The sequence below is a fragment of the Phyllostomus hastatus genome, unplaced genomic scaffold (assembly GCF_019186645.2).
Source record: "Phyllostomus hastatus isolate PE091 unplaced genomic scaffold, TTU_PhHast_1.1 phas_scaffold_755, whole genome shotgun sequence".
NCBI classification, from domain to species: Eukaryota; Metazoa; Chordata; class Mammalia; order Chiroptera; family Phyllostomidae; genus Phyllostomus; species Phyllostomus hastatus.
This window is the reverse complement of record NW_025334039.1, coordinates 3207371-3231658: the sequence shown is the minus strand read 5'-3', so window position 1 is coordinate 3231658 and position 24288 is coordinate 3207371. Positions and strand designations below refer to the sequence as shown.

Here is a 24288-nt window from a genome sequence, read left to right as displayed (position 1 = left end):
ACCATGTTTGAATCACACAGTGGTAGAGCCGGGATTAAGCCCAGGTCTTTCTCATTCAAAACCCATTGCAGTACATTTTCTTTTCTCACTTAAAAAAAAATGTCCCTGTCCTTTCCGCCTGTGGTGAGATTTTGGTAATTGAGGCAAACTCATAAAAAGAAAACTAACAGGAAGAATGTGCTAAATACCAAATGATTGCTACAAATTGTAGTTTGAGTTTTCCTTGGAAAGAAAAAATGTTGGAGATGTAAGTGTTGAGGGAAAAGTTTATATCAAAGGTGAATTTTAATCTTAGTTTTGGGGAATGGTTAAAACTTAAATAGTCCAAGAGGGAGAAGGACTGATACATATAGAAGGGGAGGCAGTTGGAAAGCACAAGAGCTAAATGTGAGGTAATTTGGAAAGGAAGATAGCTAAAGAGAAGGGTTGGGTAGGGGAATACTATGAAAGAGAAGACTCGAAAAGCAGGCTAGATGCTAACGAGGTTAAATGCTAAGATGAGGACATTGAGATTTTATCTTATATGTAAAAGATAACCTGTATTGAACACTTACCACATGCGTGGCACTATTCCAAGTACTATACATGGGTGATGTTATTTAACTCCTGTAGTAAATGAGACCCAGAGAGGCTAAGTTACTTGCCAACTTCACACTGTTAGAAGATGGTAGAAGAGCCAGCGTTTGAACACAAGCAATTTAAATCCAGAACCCCTGCTCTTAATTACAACACCCTTCTGGTTCTAGAGTCTCTGGTAAATGGAACAAGTTTCGAGCCCATGATTCCTGACCTTAACCAAGAAATAAACTTAACACTTCTGGTAATTTTTAACATTTAAGAAAGGTAGTGTGACCAGACAATGACATCTCATTCCTATTCCTGCCACCCACATACATCATCTTCAACACAGGACAGTCAAGGAGAAGTTAAAGTGTTTGTGATCATTGCTTTCCACTCTGCTCACTTTCTTATGCTTATCCAGTCAGTTACTCCTGGTTTACCACTACCCCCTAACATCCAAGTTCCGTCATTCCATTGTTAACCATAGTTCAGTAGTTCTCAGAGTGTGGCTCCTAAACCAGCAGCCCCAGCATCAACTGGGAACTTGTTAAAAGTTCCAGTTCTGCAACCTAATTCCAGGCTTACTGAATCAGAAACTCTGAGGGAGAGGTGCAACAGTCTGAGTTTTAACAATCCCTTTAGGTGATTTTGATGCATGCTGAAGTTTGAGAACCACTGCTCTAATGTATTCTAGTGTTTTAGTTCAGGAGTAAACTACTAAACCTTTCTGGCAATACTGGGTATTAACATCAGGGAACAATTTGGAATCTTACTCTTTTTTTTAAACTTTTTTTTTAAGTTTAGTATTCTTTTTATTTTATTTTATTTTATTTATTTATTTTTAGAGAGGGAAGGGAGGGAGATAGAAAGAGAGAGAGAAACATCAATGTGCAGTTGCTGGGGGTTATGGCCTGCAACCCAGGCATGTGCCCTGGCTGGGAATCGAACCTGCGACACTTTAGTTCGCAGCCTGCGCTCAATCCACTGAGCTACGCCAGCCAGGGCTGGAATCTTACTCTTGAGTGTAGGCTGCTGGGTCTTGCACTCTAACTTTGTGGAAATAACCTTGGCTTACTAAGCCAACAAGTGTCTTTAAAAGGCCATTTCTCAAGTGCCTTGATTTTTAATAATTTATAAACATACCTAACCTTTGCTTTATGACTTTGGTTTATTCCTGAAAACCTGACCTCTAAGTGAAAAGTTATTAGTATCAGGAATTATTTTTATTAATTTTAATGGAAGAAAGTATGTGTTTCATGATTATCTGAGATAACAAAATAATTTGTAGATTAAAAAATATATCAGTTGAACAATGAAAAACAAGTTTGTAGAAATGATACTTTGAAAGTAAATAAAAATAATTTTACCGAAAACGTAGTAATGGTGTATTGTACTTGTTTACAATGGAAGAGAAGACTTTCGATTGGTGACTGGTGAAGGAGACATACAAAGGAGTTTTCTTTGGAAAGTGTTGGAGGGTCAGGTGGTAGGTAGACTGTAAGGTGGAGAACTTTGGGAGTTCATAGTTTTCTTGCACTTAAAAATAGTTGCAGCACACCTGGACCAGCCGCTGGGATACAGATGAAATGGAGCCTCTGTTCTGAAGGAGTCTGGAGAAGGAGTGTGGTGCCCCAAAGGCTCATTCTATAAAAAGGCAAAAACAGAGTGCCGTTGCAGGCAGAAACAGAAAGAAAGCAAAGGAGGGAGAGACTGGGGAGCCTTATAGACCCCTCAGATCTCAAACTGAGCCTTAGAAAAAGAGTGGGGGTCTGACTGGCTGACATGGCAGCATGCCATGCTGAAGGAACAGGGGGAGGTGGCTCCCGATGTATGGCTAGCGTACTGGAGGTCAGTTTGGAGCACTTGGAAAAGGGGAGGGGATTGTGACGGACATCAGTAGGACAGAGGGCATAGGGTTCATTTCATCCAAATTCTGTGGGCAGCAATGAGCTATAGAAAGTGAAGAGAGCAGGGCGTGTTTTAAGGAGAGTAAAATCAATGAAAAAAATACTCAATCACAGAAAAATACTGTTGGGGCAAATAACAGGAGCACTGTGAAACAAGTAGTGCGCACACTCAGCGGGGAGAAATTGTTAAAGATACTGCCTCTTCAGTCTTCTTGCTTGGTGTATATGCAAAGCAAACTTTTCTGATTCATCCAAATGTGGTACACAACTTATTAATTTGTTCTTTATAATATACTCTGATTTGGAATTACTGTACTGAGTAAAGCAATGTCTATTAAATATCATCCCTTTTTTGTATTTGAGCATGTCTTTGATTTGTTTTTAAAAGTTGTAATACAAAAAAGGGTGGGGGTGTCATTGTCTAAGAAGTAGTATCACTTTTCAAGAGACACTATGGCAAAAAGCTACCTAACAGTCATTATGTGACATGAGTCTGTAATGAGAAATGACATGTTTAAGAAAACTGTGCTTTAAAACTAAATTGATTGAAAACTTTTAAAACTAGAATTCTTGTCTTTGGTGGCTAGTCGATCTAGAAGCCCTTAGATGAGGCAGTTTTTAACTATAAATTTTGTAGGCACCTCTAATTGCTTTCAAGTAGCTGTCTTATGTCCCAGAGTTTTACAGTCCATTTTTTTTATAGCTTGGGCTATTCCGATTTATATTCATGCTTTGCTCTTTTTCTTTCTTGAGTCTGAAGGCAGAGGATGAAAGGAGCCATGCTGCCTGTAGATTTTTTTCTTGCTGTTTTTGGTTTAGAAAGGAAGGTATATAGAACTCCAAGTTCACACGTATAGTATTTTATAATACTTGATTCCATATTTCTTAAATATAAATGTGGATGGTTTCCCTTTTGAGTAAAATCATGTGGAACAAAGGTGGTAGGAATCCACCTCCAGGACTGTAACGCATAAGAAGTATGTACAGTTTTGGGAAGGTGGTGTGTCTTCGATGTAAAAGATCTGAAATTGGACAAAATTTTCCCTATTTCACATATTTTTAATAATGAACAGATTGTACTTTATCCTACCCCAAAATTGCATTTATCTTATTTTTTAAAAGATTTTATTTATATTTAGAGAGAGAGGTAAAGAAGGAGAAAGAGAGAGAGAAAAATATCAATGTGTGGTTGCTTCTCATGTGCCCCCCACTGGGGACTTGACCCGCAACCCAGGCATGTGCCTGCGCCCTGCCTAGGAATCCAACTGGTGACCGTTTGGTTCTCAGCCTGCACTCAATCCACTGAGCTACACCAGCCAGGGCTATTTTTTAACAGGATTTAATAACATTAAGACATTAATGAAAGTCCCTTCTAGTTATCAGGTATGGCAGATATAGAATTGATATTGTTACAAAATTATTTTTTAGCTTATCAGGTTAATTTCCTTCCTGTTTCCATTTACAGAACATAGTATGTTTTAAATTGGTTTCATTTCCACAGCTATATGACTAGGATCTATTGAGGAGGTGCACACAGCCTGGGACTTCTGCCAAAATCGTAATGATTGACCTGCAGATAGGCTGTTTTTTAAAGAGTTAAAGTCGTGCAGTAGGGGGAAGACACGGAGGGGTGGTGGTAAATGGTAATGGAAAATATATAGTAAAAAAACTATATAAAGTCTGATGATAGGTTAATAAAACCTTTGTAAAACCTTGTATCAGTCATAATTTTTGTTGCTGTTGTTTTTATAAAACGTAATGGGTACAGAAGTGGTTAGCAGTGGAATGGTTATACCAGCTTGCTCCATACCTAAGACACGCTTGAGAGACCCAGACCTGCAGTTTGTTTATGGAGAAAAAAGCTGAATATTGAATTTTGAGAGAGTGATCAGTGGTTCTTAAATTTGGCAATGAGAGAAATAATTATTTTTCAAAAAATTCGAGAGAGTACACTTTGGGTTCATCTTAGAAAGAATCATTTCTGATATAGTAGTAGCAAAATTTGGAACCAGGACTGCTACATTTGTATATGTAATCTGTGCTGTACACCAAGAGAAAGGAGAACTAAGATCTTGCCCACACTCTGAGCTTCCCAAGCCACGTGCGCTGGCATGGGCTGCAGGAGGAAGAGGGCTTGCTTTGTTTGTTTGTTTGTAATTGGTCCACCCAGTAGAAACACTATTTTGCAGTTATTTGGCCTGGAGAGGCGCACCTTTTTGTAAGTGGCTAAAAGGTATCTATATGCTAGCTAAGACCACTTTGAAACCCAACTTAGCATAATTTGTAGCAGTTTTGTCTGCAGAAGATCCTCTTTGGGTGACACTCAATGATTAAATGTTATTACATGTTAGTCAGACAGGGCTAAGGTTTATAAAATGTGGGCTACAAATTCAGAAGAATTCCAAACTACAAATTCAGAAATTCCACAGCTAAAATTCGGCAGAAGTGCATACTTTTAAGTCTCTTTACAAGAACCTGTACTTGTGAGCAACTGTGAACCAAATCTCGAGACATTAATCTTTACTTCTGGGAAGAGAACAGCTGTGATTCAGACTGATTGCTTTCTATCCTGATAGTATGTGTAGTTTGATGTTAAAAATCCATTGATAACAAAGCTATTTGAGAAATTTGAAACCAGTCAATTTAAAAGAGAGTAAGTGATTTTATAGAAAGAAGATTGACCTGAAGTTAGAAATTCACACTCTAGCTCTGACTACCCCACTAATCCACTATGGCCCAGTACAAGCAACTAAACCTCTCTAGTCCTCAATTTCTGTATCTGTAAAGTGAAAGACATGTACCAAATACACGGTCTCTTTCAGTTCTAATGTTTTGTGATTTAAAAATGATAAAAATCTTTTCTAGCCAGATCTTGAACTGCTATTAAATACATTCATTCTATTTTAAATCATTTAAGCCAAATAATGACTTTCATTTTCTCATTCCTGTTTTTCAGAAACTCTGTGAAGGCATATTTAAAGTCCTTGTAAAGGACATCCCAACAACATGTCAAGTGTCCTGTCTGGAAGTTCTCCGCATTCTCTCCAGAGACAAAATGATTTTAGTTCCTGTAACAACCAAGGAAAATATGCAGATACTGCTGCGACTAGCGAAGCTAAATGACTCAGATGATTCTTTGGAGAAGGTGTCAGAGTTCCCAGTTATTGTGGAGTCATTAAAATGTCTGTGTAACATAGTGTTCAACAGTCAGATGGCACAGCAGCTCAGTCTGGAACTTAACCTTGCTGCCAAGCTCTGTAACCTCCTGAGAAAGTGCAAGGACCGAAAGTTTATCAGTGACATTAAGTGCTTTGACTTGCGCTTGCTCTTCCTCCTGTCACTTTTGCACACTGACATCAGGTCACAACTGCGCTATGAGCTCCAGGGACTACCGCTGCTAACCCAGATCTTGGAAAGTGCCTTTAGCATCAAGTGGACCGATGAGTATGAATCGGCCATAGACCATAATGGACCTCCTCTCTCACCTCAGGAGACAGACTGTGCCATTGAGGCCCTCAAAGCTCTCTTCAATGTGACAGTAGACAGTTGGAAGGTGCATAAAGAGGTAAGTTTAAGAAGGGTATTATCTACTATAGAATTTAATTGGTCTGGGACATCCTTTAGAGCTGCCTGCAAGGGAGGAATGGAAAAAATTTCCAGTTCCCCCATTAATCATTATATGACTCAAGATTAATTTCTTAACCATTATAAAAGTCTTATGATTTCCATTTGTGTAACACTTATCAGAAGAATAGGGTGAAGATGGACTATTGTTTTATAAGATGCCAAATATAGCTCCTTTTCTGAGTTGTACTATCAGGTGTCTCTTTTTTAAAGAGTGCCTCTTTCAGGTACAAGGTTTAAACTGTAAGATTTGAGGGAAACAAAATAATGCGGTTCATAAATGTATAGGCATTTTTTGTGGCTGACATCTTAAAAGTTAAGAGAAATCAGGCCATTGAAATTGATCAATCAGAATTGATGTCTGCTGAGAAGAGTAAAAAGATGCTGTATCATGTATCATCCCAGTCTCCTGGAGTGTTACTTTATAGTGTTAGATAACAATCAGAAGTGTAGGACTACAACTAGATATCCATGCTTGTACACAGTCCTAGAAAACAAGCATAATTACATGAGAGTATGGGAAAGGTTATTTTAAACCACTTGACCTATTTCTAAACTAAGATAATTTTCTGTGGCTTGGACTGTCCAGCAACCCAAAGTGAGGCAGATGTGATAGTTTATATTTGAGTACCCACCAGAACAATATGCTAAACGAGAAACTTAGTTTAAGGAAGTCAGCAATTTTAAGTGAAGTGGATGTAAACTTTTTTTCTTTCCTTCTAGAATCTTAACATTTCACATTTACCTTCTCTCCTTAGCCTTAAATAACTGGTGAAAGTAAGCCTCTGCCTTTAAAAAAAAATGAAGAAAAGAAACATTTTGGTGCTGGAGCAAATTATCTTTTCTGACCATTGACTTTTGGACTTAGGTTAACATATTACTGTATCCATTTGAAGCAGTTCTCACTGTGAATAAAGATATATTTCTGCCAGCAGTGCCTGAGCTGAGGGAGTAGGGGGCACTGGGTGGAGGAGACAAAGGAGGGAAAATCAGGACAACTGTAATAGCATAATCAATAAAATATAATTTAAAAAAAGAAAGATTTTTTTCAGTGCATTTTTAGGCAGGCTTCTGAGGTCTAGAGCGCAAATAGGTCTATATTTTGAAACCAAATGTTTGAAGATCAGTTCTAACAGCTATTTTAGATGACCATAGTATGGTCAGTTTTTCCTGGGACTTGGCAAAAAAAGATGTGGAAAGCCCACATGCTCCATTTATGCTTTGAAACCAAATATTTGGAAGTATTTAAAATGTTATGTCTCTATGCCTTTTTGGTACCTTCTATGGTTATTTTTCTTACACTGTTTGTTTTGGTGTTTTTGAGTTTTCCATTTAATTGCAAGAACTCTTCTGAGACTGTTGGTTTGCCATTGTTGAAACGCCTGTTATGTAAATTGTGCCCCAAAGGGTAGCTCACATTGCTCAGATCCATGGCAAAAAAGGCTGCACCTCAGTGTACATAGGGATGACATGTAATAAATACCAGTAAATTGAGATTAGTCCTCATTAGTGGGGCTGAAAGAAGCTTTAGAAAATGCTCATGTGGCAAATTCTTATTCTGTTATAGAGTGTTTATTCTCTGAAAGTTGTACAAGAGAGGATCAGTAGTCCTGAAGCAGGCATCTCAGCAGACCTAGTACCTCTTGTGAGTTGTGAATCAGATGGAACAGCCATTACAAAATGTACCCCATTAATGTGACTCTGGGCCATTATATAGTATCAGAAATTTAAACAGTATTGAAAACAGGATTTTGCCAACCCATTTAGGCAAGAGTGTGGGAAAGGTTATTTTAAGCTACTTCAGTCTCCATGAGTTTCAAACTCAAATTCTAGTGAATATTTAGTCAGTCATTCAGCCAGTCAACAAATACTTACAAATACTTGATAGGTATAATGCTTTGTGTTATGTAATATATTGTCAATAATAGGTGTAGACTCAGCCTTCATGAAACTCCAATTCTGTTGGTGAAACAGGTAATAAATAAGTAAACAAATATGTAATTTAAATTGTGTTAAGTGCTAGGAAAGAAACAGCAATGATTGAGAATACTTAGTACAGTCACAAAAGACCTTTGAAGGTCTCTCCTGATATCTGAAAACTTGAGAATGATTCAGCCATTTGACAAATGGGAGATGAACATTTCCCAGAAATTGAACAACGTGAAAAGACGCAGAAGTCAGCATAGAGTATTTTTTACTGAGGTACCCACAACATAAAGAAATTCTGTAATAATGGTGCAGAGAAATTTACCAGTAGGAGTCCGTTTACCTGCATTTTAATATCTCCTTAATTGTCAAATGAAAGACATCTTTCACCAGTTGAGCAAACACCTAAAGAATTGTTTGTTTTTTGGGTTTTTTTTTCCAAGATTTTATTTATTTATTTTCTAGAGAGGGAAGGGAGGGAGAAAGAGAGAGAGAGAAACATCAATGTGCAGTTGCTGGGGGTCATGGCCTGCAACCCAGGCGTGTACCCTGTCTGGGAATTGAACCTGTGACACTTTGGTTCGCAGCCCACGCTCAATCCACTGAGCTACACCACCCAGGGCTAAAGAATTGTTAATACTTTAAAATGCCAACTGAAATAAAGAGATATAGAAAACATATTGTATGGGGAAAATATCCAACTTTAAAATAAAACTTAAAAATACTATTTTTCTTACTATGAAAATAATGCATGCTAATTATAGAAGATCCATGGGGAAAAGAGCATACAAACAATAAGAAAATACAAATTACCTACCATTCAAAGAAAAGCACTAGTTGCATTTTGATGTATATCTTTCTAACCATTCTCCATTTTATAACATATAAATATAAACATATGTATGTGTTTTCTTTCTACAAAAATGGAGTCATTTTATAATCTTGATTTTTTTTTCTCCCAAGAAATTTCTTGCAGAATAGTCATTTTCAAAATGTGTTCCTTGAAGCCATAAAGTTCGTAGGAGCAGCCCCTGGGGATAAGTGGGTGGTGCTCCAGGTTCCCCACCCTCACTTGAAAAAGAGCACATTTGATTGTTGCTATTGCTGTTGCTGTTTCTTTTTAAATTTAGATTGTAACTAGATTTAATTTGATAGATAAAAAGAATTCTGCAAACAGAAAAAAATATTTTGACAGCCACTTCTCCTATTTGCCAAAGGTTGATAAATCCTTGGTGTAAAGGTTTATCAACCTTAAACAAATACCCTCTGTGTAGGCATTGAACAATTTGCAATTATTTGGTATTTCAAATAGTAATACAGTACATTTTCTTATTGTAAGAATCTTTGTAGATAAATTTGTAGGATTGTTGGGTCAAAGGGATTTTGAAAACTTTAAGGTTTTTTGATATGCATTGCCAAATTGACTTTCAGAAGAATAGTGCAAGTTTATATCTTTTCAATCCCTGGGCATGTCTCTTTTTAAAAGCATAACCTATTTTATAGCTCAGCTATTACAGAAAATACAGATGTTTGGTTTTGGTTTTAACTTTTAATAGCTATTTTTATGACTGATTATTTGCAATTCACCATAAACAGAAAATTAATGACTAGGTTTTTCTTGAGGTTTAGCAAATTAGTGCCATTTGTTCATTTTTAGATTCATGCCTCAGTGTTAGATTTCTGCCTGCCTGGTGATGACATCAGCAGATTAATTTGGAGATTTCATTCCACTCAGTAGGAAATACAGCTGGCCTTATGTCCACATGTGGTGTCAGTCTTGTGTTCCTCCCTTCCTCTCACCCTTTGTCTCTCTGTTTGTTTCCTACAGGCAGTGTGTTTACGGAGGTCACATGATTTCTTTAGCAAGCCCTGAAGTCAGTTCTAGAAAAGTGAATTTAAAAGGTCTTCCTTCTGCTTTAACCCTTTGTTATATCTCTGTTGGTGGAGGAAAGCATGTTGAGAATTCTAGAGATCCCTTACTTAGCATACATTCCCTTCTGCAATACTTACCAGGTGTCAATGCAGTATAATGAGAAAATACAAGAACCAACAGATGTGGTAGAGCCAGACAACCAAGTGCAAACAAACAAGTAGTTCACATTCTGAGTAGTCAAAGAATGCTTTCTGAGTGAAATAAAACAGTTGAGTGTCCATAGAAGGTCATTGGGAATGTCACATTGTAACAGAAGAGGTTCCATGATTATTTTAGAGGCTTTGAAGGAAATGTATAAAAAGGACATGATATTAAGTAATTAAAACTAAACCTTCAAGCTACACCATGTTTTTTGCTGAATCATTTTTTTCAACATTTATTGAATGCCGAGTATGTGCCAGGTTCTGTGTTAGTCACACACGATGCAAGATAAAGCATCACTGTCCTCAAAGAACTAACAGTCTAATAGGAAAGTCAGACATACAAACAGAGGTGTATATATGACTATTTGTTACATTATTTACTATTCTCTATAATTTCTGTATGTTTGAAAATAAAAAAGAATCACCTCAGCCATGCACAGTTGCTTCAAATGCCGTATGTTCTAGACTGTTGGAGGTGTCTGACCTCACTGTCATAGCCTTTCCACTAAGTAACATGCCTAGCACAAAGTAGGTGTTCAGGAAATAGTTTCTTAATGAAAAATAAAATGTAATGTAGTTTGATATCTATATAGGAGAAATGGCCTGAAGTTGAAAGGAAGGAAAGTTTATGATACCATTTAAATTTTCAAAGCTGTTAAAAATTTTTCTAGAAGCCTAAAAAATTTAAAGACATTGTTTATATAAGCAGCTTCTAGCCTTTAATTACAGCATTCTATTTTATACCATTTAATTCAAAAAAGGATTTATTACTTTATGCACAGCACCACGATAGATGCGAAAGAGGTAAAGTAGGTATTTTTTGCCTGTAAGGAGACAGTTTTTTGAACGTAAACCATTTAGTAGGACAAATAACTATGGTAGAGGTACAACAGGGCCAGAGTAACACAAAGGATGAAATGCTATCCAAAGTATTTCCACATAAGAATGCTTATGTGCATTTGCATGAACATCTCTATGAATGTGCGTTTCACTTTTTATAGAAATGAAGTTGTATTTCTATAGGATAAGTTTTCTAAATCTTATCAAAGTAATTAGAAGTACCCTGAGATAAAGCCAGATTAAGACTCACTGATGTGAGGTAGTCTCCCTTCTGATTTATCGATTAGATCAGTTAAAACTCTGCATGAAAAGGTGTGAGGAAATTGATACCTTTACCAAACAAAAGTGAAACCTTCCATAGTTTGCACAGGAGGAAAAAAAGCAACAGTACAGTACAATCTGTAATCACGAAGTAAAGGCTGTAGGGAAAGATCCCAAAGAATTTCCTGAGTTTTGTCATCTTGTTTTCATTTTCATTATCACAGCAAACCTGCTTGCTTTCTCTCTCTTCTTCCTCCCTTTGTCCTTTGAGACTTTCTTTCCTTCTCAGCCTTCGGAGATAGTATGATTTCAGAGGAGAAAATATTGATGCCTTAAAGATATTAAAACAAAGATCATGAAGCAAGTAAATGACAGTTGTATAACCTGAGTTTGTATAATGTTTTATAAAGAGCAATTATATTTAATCCTTCTATCATCCTTGTAAGACAAGAGCATTAATCCCATTTGAGAAATGAGAACACCAAAGATCAGAGAGTTTAATTATTCATGGAAAAAGCACACAGCACAATAACCAATAGTAGGAAATAATGTCCACTCTAACTTTCGTTAAGTAAGACTTCTGAAATGATAGCACTCATTCAACAAATATTTGTTGAGACCTACACTCATGGAGTGCAATAAAGAGTCTAGAAATAAACCTACACATATGCAATCAACTGATTTATCATACAGGTAACATTGGAGTACAGTGCGGGGAAGGTGGGCTTTGTAATAAATTGCACTGGATCAATTTTGTGGCTATATGGGACAAAAGTGAATTTGAATCTCTACCTTGTACCATATGCAAAAAATTAATTTGAGATGGATAAGTGACCTAAATATAAAAGGTAAAATAATAAAGCTCATAGAAGAAAAACAAAAATTATCCTCATGACTTTATCTTAAACAAGTCAGACATTTCTTAAGTAGGCAAAGATTTCTAAAACAGGACAAAAAAAGGTCAAACCATATGGGAAAAAATTGACCAGTTTGTCTTCATTAAAATGAGTTCACCAAGAGAAGAAGGCAAAAAAGGCAGGCCACCAAGTGGGAGGAGATATTTGCAATACATATATGTAATAAAGGACTCTATCCAGAATACATTAAAAAGTCCTACAAGTCCATACAAATAAAGTCAGTCAACCTAATTAGAAAAATAGGCAAAGGGCTTGAACAGGCCCTTTACCAAAGTGCTATCTAGATTACCAATAGACATAGGAAAAGGTGTTCAACTTTATTAGTCCTCAGGAAAATGCATAAGAAAACCATGAGACCACTGCACACAAGAATGACTAAAATTAAACAGGCTGATAGTATCAAGTGTTAGTGCAACTGTAGAGTAGCTGGTGGGAGTATAAATTCGTTTAAGCACTTTGAACACTGTTTGGCAGTTGGTACCTTCTAACACTTTACATATGTATACACCCAATGACCCAGCACTAAAAACATGCAAAGGAGTATGTTCATAACATCATTCTTCAATATAACTGAAAACTGGAAATAACCCAAGTGCCCATCAATAGTAGGATTGATAAGTAAATTGTAATGTATTGTAATGCACTGTATGCAGCAGTGTTTTCTTAACCTGTGGTAAAAGACTAGATTTTCCCCTAGGTGTCAGAATGAAACTCTCATGTAATACACAATACACACAATATCAAACTGCTTGAAAATTTGTAAATGCTCATGTGCGCCTTCTGTACTTATGGCACTGCAGACCAGTGGCAAAAAGGATGTGGATAGGCACTGGTTCACAAGCTGCACTGTGAATAGCACTACTTCCAAGCAATGCAGGTGAACAAACTGCACCTATACACGAGGTGGATGAATTTCACAACCATTTATATGAATGATTTCATTCATACAAAGTTTAGTGACAACAAAAACTACTAACCTGTGATATTAGACATTGGGATTATCCTTGAGGAGTAAGGGATTATCATTTGAAAGGGCTAAGAGGGAATTCTGGGGTTCTTGATTTTGACATTGCATCATTTTTGTGCTAATTTTATGGATATGCTCATTTTGTGAATATTGATCTAGCTGAACACTTATGATTTAGGCATTTATTGTTTTACCATTTACATTAAAAATGATTGCCTACCTGTCATACAGATGCCCTCTAAACTTATGAACATAATAGGTTAGTGGAGAAGGCAGTGTATATGCAAGTGTATAAACAAATGTGGAATTACAAATTCTGATTTCATGAAAGAAGTCCTAACAAGATGTAGTGATAGAGAATAACGAAGGAAAGAATCTGCATAGATAAGGTGGTCAGAGAAGGGGCTTCTCTGAGAAGATATTTTAGCTGAGACCTAGAGGATGAGAAGAAATCTGATGCTGAGAGTGGAGGCAAAAGTCAGGATTTCGGTAGTTGTTTCAAGGAGAGAAAGAGAATTTAGTGGATTTATGGTAAAAGAGAGCATTGCAAAACATTAGGGTATAACTTGGGAGTTGGTGTTATGAAAATTGGGACAGGAAGAAATGGGGTAGAGGGGAGTAGGATTTGGGATTTATAGTCGCAAATAATGGAAAGACCAAAATGGGTAGTTTTTTTATTAAGTATATTTTATTGATTATGCTATTATAGTTGTCCCATTTTTCCCCCTTGGCCCCCCTCTACCTGGTATCCCCATTCCTTCCAACAACTCCCCCCTTAGTTCAAGTCCATGGGCCTTACATATGAGTTACTTGGCTTTTCCATTTCACTTACTATTCCCAACACCCCCATCTATTCTGTACCCACCAACTATGTTTCTTATTCCCTGTAAGTTTTCTCCCCTCCACCTACCCAGTGACAACCCTCCATGTGATCTTCATCTCTGTGACTCTGCTTCTGTTTAGTTGCTTGTTCAGTTTGTTGTTGTTTTTTTAGATTCCATTGTTGATAGTTGTGAACTCTTGTCACTTTACTCTTCATAGTTTTTATTTTCTTTTTCTTAGATAAGTTCCTTCAACATTTCATACAACAAAGGTTTGGTGATGATAAACTCTTTTACCTTTACCTTGTCTGGGAAGTACTTTATCTGCCCTTCAACTGTAAGTGATAGCTTTTCTGGACAGAGTAATCTAGATTGTAGATCCTTGCTTTTCATCTCTTTGGATACTTCTTGCCAGTCCCTTCTTGCCTGCAAGGTTTCTTCTGAGAAATCAGCTGATGGTCTTATGGGAACTCCTTTGTAGGTAACTTTCTTCTTTTCTCTTGCAGCTTTTAAGATTCTTTATCTTTAACCTTTGGCATTTTAATTATGAATGCCTTGGTATGTTTGTCTTTGAATCCAACTTGTTTGGGATTCTCTGAGCTTCCTGGACTTGCATGTCTATTTCCTGCACCAAATTGGGGGGGGGGGGTTCTTTCATTATTATTTCAAACAAGTTTTTAATGTCTTGCTCTTCTCCTTCTGGCACCTCTATGACTTGGATGTTGGTACGTTTCAAATTGACCCAGAGGTTCCTAAGCCTCTCCTCATTTTTTTGAATTCTTGTTTCTTCTTTCTGTTCCAGTTGACTGTTTATTTCTTTCTTTTGTTCCAAATCATTAATTTGAATCCTGGCTTCCTCCCCTTCACTGTTGGTTCCCTGTATATTTTTCTTTATTTCATTTTGTATAGCCTTCACATCTTCCTTTATTTTACTCAGTCATTTCTGTGAGCATCCTGATCACCAGTGCCTTAAACTCTGCACCTGATAGGTTGGCTATCTCCATGTTGCTTAGATTTTTTCTGGAGTTTTGAGCCGTTCGTTCATTTGGGCCTTAGCTCCCTATCTCTTCATTTTGGCAGCCTCCCTGTGTTTCTGTGTATCAGGTAGAATTAGAGCTCCTTTGATTCCCATACTTGGAACACCTGTTATGTTGTATGGGGCAGAGCCTTAGGTAGCCACCAGGACAGGGCCGCCCACTTCATCACTTTGTGGCGCTGTATGTGATAGAGGGGTCAGAGAGGGAACAATGAAGCTTGCTTGGCTCTCACCCTGTCTCCAGTCACTTTCCCCATGTCCCATATGTGTCTGGTATCGTTGTGATTGCTGCCCTGTTGCTGATTCCCAGAGTGGATGGGTTTGCAGACATCCTAGGACCCTGTGGGCCCTTTACATGGACTCTCCTGAGAGATCGACAGTTTCTTCCACCACACCAACCCCCACTGGTTTACAGCCAGAGGTTATGAGGCTTTATTCTTCTGTCGCTAGAACTTGGGGCTGTGTGTGTGACCTGGGCTGGGATTGCTAGCTCCCCAGTTGTCCGTCCCAGTTTTTATCCACCGCAAGTTAATGTGGGACCTCCTCTTTCGTGGGCTGCTGCTTGTAGCTGCTTCGCTGTGCCACACCACATCTCTCTGTCCCTCCTACCCATCTGGATGAATGTTTCTTGTTTAAATCCTTGGTTGTCTGACTTCCATACAGTTCAATTCTTTATCAGTTCTGGTTGTTTTTTGTTTTTAGATTGGTTGTTATCCGTCTTATGGTTGTGTGAGGAGGTGAAGCGAGTCTACCTACACATTCATCTTGGCCAGAAGTCTCCAAAATGGATAGTTTCACTACAGGCCTGTCAATATCAGCATGAGAACAATTGTGATATCTAGAATAAAGAAAAATCTAGTTTAAAAGAAAGTGCATTCCCATTTAATTTTTAAAACCAAGGAAAATATGATTAAGAGTTAATGGATGAGTTTTGCATGCATTTCAGTGTGCTTAGCATAATTTGGGATCAGTAAAAGTATATTTACATGTTAGAGAATTTTGATTCAAGAATTTGAAGACGGATGGCTAAAGGGACGGCATTCATTCCAACCCTGCCCGTCTTTGTGTGTCTGTCGTTCCACTGGTCCTTCCCTGTACTCTTCCCCATCCCCACAAGACACAGTTCATAATCACTCATTCCAGCTCTGCCCGTCTCACCTGTTGTTTCCTTCCTCCCTCATTTTTGCTCTTCACCTTTAAATGTTTCATTGAAAGTACTGAACACTTTCATGTATATCATCTTCTTTAATTTAATCCTTTTATAACCCCAACAACCTCATGTTTTTGGAGATGCATGTGGGGAAACTTTGGCTCAGAGAAGCTGTATGGTTTGTCTTAAGGTCACAACCTACACTCCTGACTCCAAGTACAGCACTTTTTCTATTATGCCACTGAGGCCTTCATCTCTTCCACATCTGCCCAAGATAGTGTTATGTGTAATATTGTTATCTGCATTATGAGTAATGAAAGTGGGCCCTATTGTTTGTTAGGTTTATAAGAGGTGTCTTCTTCCTGGAAGGGCTGAGTTACATATCTGAATATAGGATATAGATGTATAATATGTGAGTATATTTCACTTTATATAGACTTGAAATCAATTATATATATACACTGAAGTGTTTTTTTTCTTTAATTAATAGTTTTTGAAGTAATTAGAACCTTCCTGAAGTATAGCGTATCTGGGATTTCTATCACAGTTCTCACTAATTTTATATGTCTTCTTAATTACTAAAATTCTGGAAGAAGAGACATATGACCTTGAGGCAGATAATTAAATTGTAGTGATCCAAAATCTCACTAAAAATAAGGAGTTAAACCAAGTGATTGTTCAAAGCTTAGCTTATTTCCTACTGTTTGCCTTCTTCCCTCTAACTCTCTCTGTTTAATACCACGACTAATGAGTAAACATTGGAAAAATAGATAAAACTCAGATCACTGTTTTTCATCACTTGCTGGTAACTGGGGAAACTTAAGAGCAAGATTTGGAGGAACTAGGAGATTAAGAAGATTCATTAACATGAAGTTGATGGATTATAGATTTTAATCCATTGCTTTTGAAAGTTAAGAGATGAGACATTTTTATTAAGGATGTACAACCTGTTCCTAAAATACCTGATAGCATTACATAGGTATGAACTTTTATGATGATTAGTAAACTGGAACAGTGTGCTATTGAACAAAAGAATCTAGACTTCCTAGAAATGAAAAAGATCCCTAGCTGAATTGATCTTAAGGTAAAATAGAGTGGGTAATGTATGGATGCTGTCCATGTCTCTTTTTGCCTGAAATGCCCTTAAGGGAGGGGTTAGATCAACACCTTCTGGTTTCATTGAAAGGCATTTCTGAAGGTGACTGTAGCTGTTGAGACAATGACTATGACCTCTCCATTTATGTCTCAGTATGACTGTTTTGAAGGGCAGATAGGCCATAAGATGACTCTGAGGGATATAGTGATGTACCAGGCTCCTTCGTTAAGGCATTCAATATCCAATTCTTTCTTCCCTCTTTTTATTTGCCATAGAGTGATTCTCATCAGTTCCGTGTCATGGCAGCTGTCCTTCGCCATTGTTTACTAATTGTAGGTCCAACTGAAGACAAAACTGAAGAGCTACACAGGTAGGTAACCTCTCTATTGATATCTCGGTGAAAGACATAATCAGTTCTTGTGGTTTTCAGGCATCTAATTTTAATTGTTATAAGCACAAGGAAGTGAAAATATTATAGTAAATCAGGTAACTGGTTCGTTAGATATCATTACTGTGCTCTGATGAGAAATTTTCATTCTCTCACCTTTGACTTATAAATTGAGCCCCAACAGGAGATCCCAGAACAAGTGTGATAAAAGCACACAGCTGTTGAATACTGTGTGTGGCATTATGTTAAGTTCTTTATAAAGATTAATTCCTTTTAATCATCACATGGCCTTATGAGGTAGGTCCTACCGTTTTTCACTTTTGATAGATAAAGCAATTTCTCCAAGATCTCATAGCCTTAATAAGTGAAAGCTTTGATTTGAACCCTGCTTTTAATTACTACGCTTAAACTAATATGCTCACTAACTTCCTTTAAGAGTATTTACCAAGAAAATATATCTTAAGTAATATTCATTAAATTTTATAAACTTATAAGAATTGGATCACAGTCTCAATTATTAATATGGGGGGGGGCAAGAAAAACAAATTATCTCCTGGAGGGTGGGCCTTCTGTAGTACAGGCTTCCCCTGCTAGGTGAGTGTTTCAGGAATTCATCTTGATCAGTGTATCAGCTGGCATTGCTGGGAGAGGCTGCGTTTGTCTTCAGTGCATTATTTTTGAAGACTCTTTCGTGGCATTTGCCCATTTCATGATTGGGTGATTTACAAGCGCACCTGCCCACACCACAATGAGTGTTCAGCAGTTTTTGACTAAAAATGGCCTGACCCCTGTGCCCCACCCTTCCTATTCACCCGATCTCTCTCCAAGCAACTTTTTTGTTGTTTCCCCAATAAAAACCTTGAAAGGGAATCATTTTGCCAATGTGGAAGAGTTGAAACAAAAAACAGCAGAAGCACTAAAAGGCATCAGAATTGACATATTCAAAAACTGTTTTTGAGCACTGGAAAAAAAGTCTCAATAAGTGTATTGCATCCAATGGAGAATACTTTGAAGGTGACTGAAGTTTAAACATATAAGAATAAATGAACAATTTCTTATAAATAAGTTCTGGTTTTTTGGGTCCCCCCAAAAAAGTTACTATAAAAAAGGTTTTATGACTTGCTTGTTAAAGTTTTAATGGACTACTGTTAAAATTTATCATTCTCTGAGAACTGAATTAAGTATTAATGTATATTTTTAGTTCTCATAATTTATTTTTTAAAAATATTTATTGTTGAGTTTTAGAGAGGGAGAGTGAGAGGAAGAGGAGGAGAGAGAAACATTCATTTGTTGTTCCACTTATTTATGTATTCATGGCTTGATTTTTGTATGTGCCTTGATCAGGGATGGAACCTACAACCTTGGAGTATCAGGACAACACTCTGACTAACTGAGCTACCGAGCCAGGGCTAGTCCTCTTACTTTCTATTTGAAATCCAGTTTACAGTAATAAGATTTCTCATTTTAACAAAAAAACCGCTCTTGAAGCTTTATAAGAATACAAGTGGCATTTTAAACAAGTCAAATAAATTTAAATCTTCAAAAAACTAACTTTGCATTACCACTGCTTTACTAATAAATTAAAAAATTGGGATCTTAATAATAGAAATTGCCTTTTGAATATTTATAATATTCTGTTTTCTAAAATATGGCTTACATAAAACTGTAGAAACAGAGTATAAAATGAAACATGCTCTTGTTATTTTTCAAGCAAACCCATATTTTTGTTGTGATTAAACAGTTTATTATTTGATATTGCAATCAGTTTATTGGTGGATATCTTTATATTATATACTCTATCCTGCAAGTCTTCAAAAGATTTTTTTCACAATTAAAAAGTAATTTTTTATGTACCTGCAAACCAAGAGTTTCTTAAATTTTCTTGGGACTGTGCAATAAATCATTGTGCAGTAACTGCAATAAATCATATCCTCTAAAAAGATTTTATTGAGCATTTTGTCTTACTGTAATTTTTTCATATTCAAGAGGCACTGGAAATCTATATGCTCAAAGAAAATGGGGTTTATAAGCCCAGGAGTAAATTGATTTTGGGGGGCTGGGGAAAACAAATACCACAAGTTAAAGAACATTCATATAAAGATGTGAGAACATTCAATACAAAGTGGATGGAACGTAATTGTTACACTAGTCACAAAAACATTGCTAAGGATTTCTCTGAAAAATGAATTTAATATTTTAATAGCACTTGGTGTCCATGAAAATAGAGCTAAACTATAGAGGTTTTAAAAATCAGAGTTTTAAAAAAAGTAATCAGATTTTTTATTTTCCTTTAAATATTATCTTTTCTTAAATAAAATTTAAAGATATTTTTCTTCAATTTGTTTTTATCTTAAAAGTTGCTTTAAAAAACTACTAGCTACACTAAATCCAAAGGGTTTTCCTTAGAGCCACAGATAGGATTTGTGAGCAGTATTCTCAAAGGCCTTCCTGGAAGACTGAGGTTGCTACCGACTGGACAGTTTATCTGGCATGGTCCTGCCTATCCCTTTCATCAGAATTAAAGTGATTAGTATCTTTTGAGCAGTAATGAATCTAGGCTAATCCATTTAGTACAGAGAAAACTGCATTGACCTCAGAGGGCTATTTTATAGTAGCCTTACTAGAATTGTAATATCTACTAAATTCTGCTCATTTGTAGTGATCCCGAAAACAGTTTGTGTGTATGTAAGACATAAGTTTAAGAAAAAATGTCAGAGTGTTTTAATGGAACATCTCATTCCATTTTTAAGTTATTTGCTAAGAGTTTTTTTTTTTACACTGATTTGTTTTAAGGAAAAATGTAATGAAATAGGTAAACCTGGACAGTATAGTATATGGTCCTCATTATAATGAAACTCAAAGGGTTACAATAATGATTAAATGAGAAATTAATAACGCACTCTATCCCTGGCACTGAGTAAGCTCTCAGAACTGAGGGAGCTGCTGCAGCTGCCTCCATAACACTCTATTACTATTGTTTATAACAAGCACATTGCCTTTGAAATCCAATACTCAGTTCCAGATCTCTTTTTAAACATTGTTTCTTGATTTTGATACTTTGTTTTGGAATTTATTTCTCTGTTTATCCTGGGATTGTGTAGAGAAATCTTTTCTGTTAATCTGTTTTTTTCAAGCCATGTATGTTGAATGATACATGCATGTATGGAGCCTATAAAGGTGCTATAGGAGATAAGTGAGTAAAAAAATGGCTTGGCAGCTGTTGTCTCAGTAAGACAGTGTTTCCCTCCACCCCCTCACCCAGACAAATCGAGAAGACATAAACATAGAAATAAAATGAGTTAGCTCACAATGACAGTTGACTTGACCTTAATTTTCACTAATCAACATCTTAGTTTTTATAATCTTTTGTTGTATTTCATTTTTTTTGTCTGTACTTCTGGTAAGAAGTAAATGGTTGGTATGATCCACCTTCTCTGCTACATTAAAGGACAGCCTAATTCTGTTCGTTTGTACTATCTGCCTGAAAGTATTTTTAGTCCTCTTGTCCATAATCAATAAGCTTATGCATTAACACTTACCCCAAAAAAAGTTGCATGTGGATGTGGTTGTGGTTTTGTTTTGGAAAGAAGGAGAAGATGGGAATGGCATGTACACTGGAAAGGATTAAAAAGGAGAGGGCCAGGTCTGATTTTACATCTTTTAGCCTCTCCATCTAAGTTCCTTTACTCAGCACATCGACATCTACATAGTATTTTTTTTTCTCTCCCAAAAGAGCCAATGTGTTTAAAAAGTATTTACCTCCTACTTTTCTGTTGTTGTTTCTTTGTTTAGACCAATTCATTTTATGTCATATATTGAAGGGGACACCTCATAACAATGCTAAGCACAATGTCTTTTTTTTCCCCAGCTGTATTGACATGTAATTGACATGTAACATTGTATAAGTTTAAGGTGTACAGCGTGTTGATTTGATATCCTTATATATTGCAAAATAATTAGCACTATAACATTGGCTAAGCATAGTAACTTACACATGACAGACTTAATCTATGTTTGAAAATTACATGATTTCATTTTGGCTTATATTTATTAACTGAACGCTTACTATATCTTAGGCACTAAGTTGAGTGCTCGGGCAACAGAGATGAATATAGTACAATGTATGTTCCCCACAGCTCCCTAGGGGGTAAAACAGACTGCAAGGAAATAAGTACGAGTGTTTTGGTGATTGTTGTATTAGACATGAAAATGGAGAGTTTGTCCAGAAAGATCAGGGAAGGAGGTTTTATTCTTGTTGTTAGCATTACAATTCTTAGTTTTTTAACTTGGTTTCCACTGTAAATAACAGTTACCTAGGTGAACAGATATTTTCTGAACTTAGGCTGAACAGCATTATGTTAGGTACTTGAAGGATTCAATTCCACAGTGCATACTCGAGGACATAGAGTCTAAATGGAGAGACAAGACATAAATATTATGAGAAGTTAAATAACAATTCAAGACAAGAATAGAAGAGATATCACAAGATAGTTTTCGAGTAGCCTCCCAGTGAATTAATTATTGAAATAGTAATTGCAATAGAATTCAAAGGACAGACTCACTATGGTCTAGCATGATGAAGGGACTCATTCTCATTCATACTGTATCTGTTTTCCATCCTCATCCAGGCCTCTGGCTCCCTGGGGATTTCTTTTTCTCCCCTATCCCTGTGTAGGTTTACTTCCTTTTCTCTGTATTCTAAAGCATTGATTGGTTCATCATTTCAACCCACCAGCCTTCAAGCACCCAAGCCTAGACCTGTCTGACTGTCTTCTTTCTCTGCGTCTAAACTCAGGCTGCTCAGTCTTGTGGAAAGTTTTACCTAACCTGTCAGCTTGGCTCATCCTCTTCGCTGCATGCAGAGCTGTTTTTCCAAAAGCAAATCTCTGCTTAGAATCCTCTCATGACTCCCCTACGTCTTTACAATTAAGAGTAAATTTCTTTGTCACTGTGCATTTATTAATGATCTGCAGTTTCATCTGGGAAATCTGTTCCCCTGGCTTTTGCATCTACTCCTTTGCCAGCACAAAGGACTTTGCAAGCCCTTACTCTGGCATAAGGGCATCAGTAACCCATATAGTTTAACATATACCTCATCATGGCAGCCCTTTATAAATTTCCCCACCCTAGTTCACACACATACCCCTTTCAGGTCTTTCTGGTCTTGTTGCCTACTAAGGTCCCTCATTGAAGGCCTTGTTCTTTGCCTTACTTAGACTTACGGGCCTGTTTTCAGTTCCACACTGACACCGTATTCTCTCATTCTCCCTGATTTCGCACTTTCCTCCTATAGTGTAATATGTCCACCAGTCAAAAGCTCCTTTATAGTTGCCATTTACTATGTACTAAGCAGAGTGCTTTATATGCTTTTTTTTTTTTTTTTAACTAAATCCTCACATCACCCTGGTGGGATAAACATTTCTCTTTACTTTAGAGATAAGGACACCAAGGCCTAGAAGAGGTCAGTTATTTGCGTAAGGCACACTTTTAGTAAGAGGCAACCTGAAATTCAGCCCATTTCTTTACAAATTATGTTATGCTGCCTTTCTTTAGGAAAAGGAGTATATTTTATTTATTTTTATATATTTAGCACCTAACACAAGGCATAGTAAGTATTTGTGGAGAATGAAGTGAGTTTCTTGCTAGTCTTAAAGAATGAGAATGTTCTAGGCAAGAGAAATTGTAGACAAATATAGGAATAGAGAACAATGACCAGATGACTATGGGTTTAAAAGATTACGCTTTGCTGAGAGCAGCATTCAGGTCCAGGTTTTCTTGATACTTCCCTGTCTGCTACGGCTCCAGTCTTCTCTTGCCCTTTGCAGAAAACTCCTCTAGGTGTTGGCTATCTGATTCTTCTATTATCCCCTCTTGAATACAATCTCCTCAGGCTTTAGTCCCAGTAGTGCACCAGAATGGCTATTACTAAGGTTCCTAGTGACTTCTGTGTTGCTAAATCCAGTGGACATTCCTCGGTTGTCATTTTATTTAATCTGTCCACATTTGTCACAGGTGACTCTAGGCTTACTTATATACTTTTTTCCAGGATGCCATACTATATGGGTCTTCCTCCTACCTCACTAGTTGTAATTTCTTCCTCTGGTCCTCAGGTTCTGTATGATCTAGTTCCCCAGCAAGGCTCAGCCCTTATAGTTTTCCAGTCCACACTCACTCCCTGACAGATCTAATCCAATCATCTATCTTTAAATACCATCTCCATACTAATGACTCCTCAGTTTGTATCTCTAATCCAGATCTCTCTTCCTGAACTTGACTCTGTAACTAACTTCCTACTAACACCTCCACTAGGAAGTCTAATAGACATCCCAAATTTAATATTTTCACAATTCAACTTAATCTTCCCCTAAAAAGCTGTTTTCTCCTATAGTATTTCCCATTTCGGATTATGGTAACTCCAGCTTTCCACTTGCTAAAGCTAGAAACTTGGATTCTCACACCCTGCATTAGCCTGTCAGGAAGTCCTTCAAATGTATCCAGGTCTAACCACTTCACTGTTATTCCTGTTCACTCACCTGAATTACTAGAGAAACACCCTAGCTGGTCCTCCTCAGCTTTGATATCCTGCCACCTGATCTCAACATACGTTAGAGTATGTCACTGGGCAGACCCCTTCAGCGGCTCCTCATTTCACTCATAATAGAAACTAAAGTTATAAAAGCCTGCAAGACCAGTGTGACCCCCTGTTATCCCTTTGGTC

At 37.0% G+C, this 24288-nt stretch overlaps 1 protein-coding gene across 6 annotated transcripts in view; it reads left to right on the top strand.

The window, feature by feature from the left end:
* RIC8B (RIC8 guanine nucleotide exchange factor B) overlaps positions 1-24288 on the top strand; it is a 99785-nt gene that overhangs the window by 29467 nt on the left and 46030 nt on the right. For all 6 annotated transcript variants that reach the window (XR_006784284.1, XR_006784283.1, XM_045826511.1 and 3 more), the window contains exons 3-4: positions 5425-6033; positions 17458-17552. Coding sequence is in view for 4 of the 6 variants with exons in the window: in XM_045826511.1 (XP_045682467.1) it covers positions 5425-6033; positions 17458-17552 (704 nt within the window). In the remaining 2 variants the exon portion in view is untranslated. The remainder of the gene's footprint in view (positions 1-5424; positions 6034-17457; positions 17553-24288) is intronic.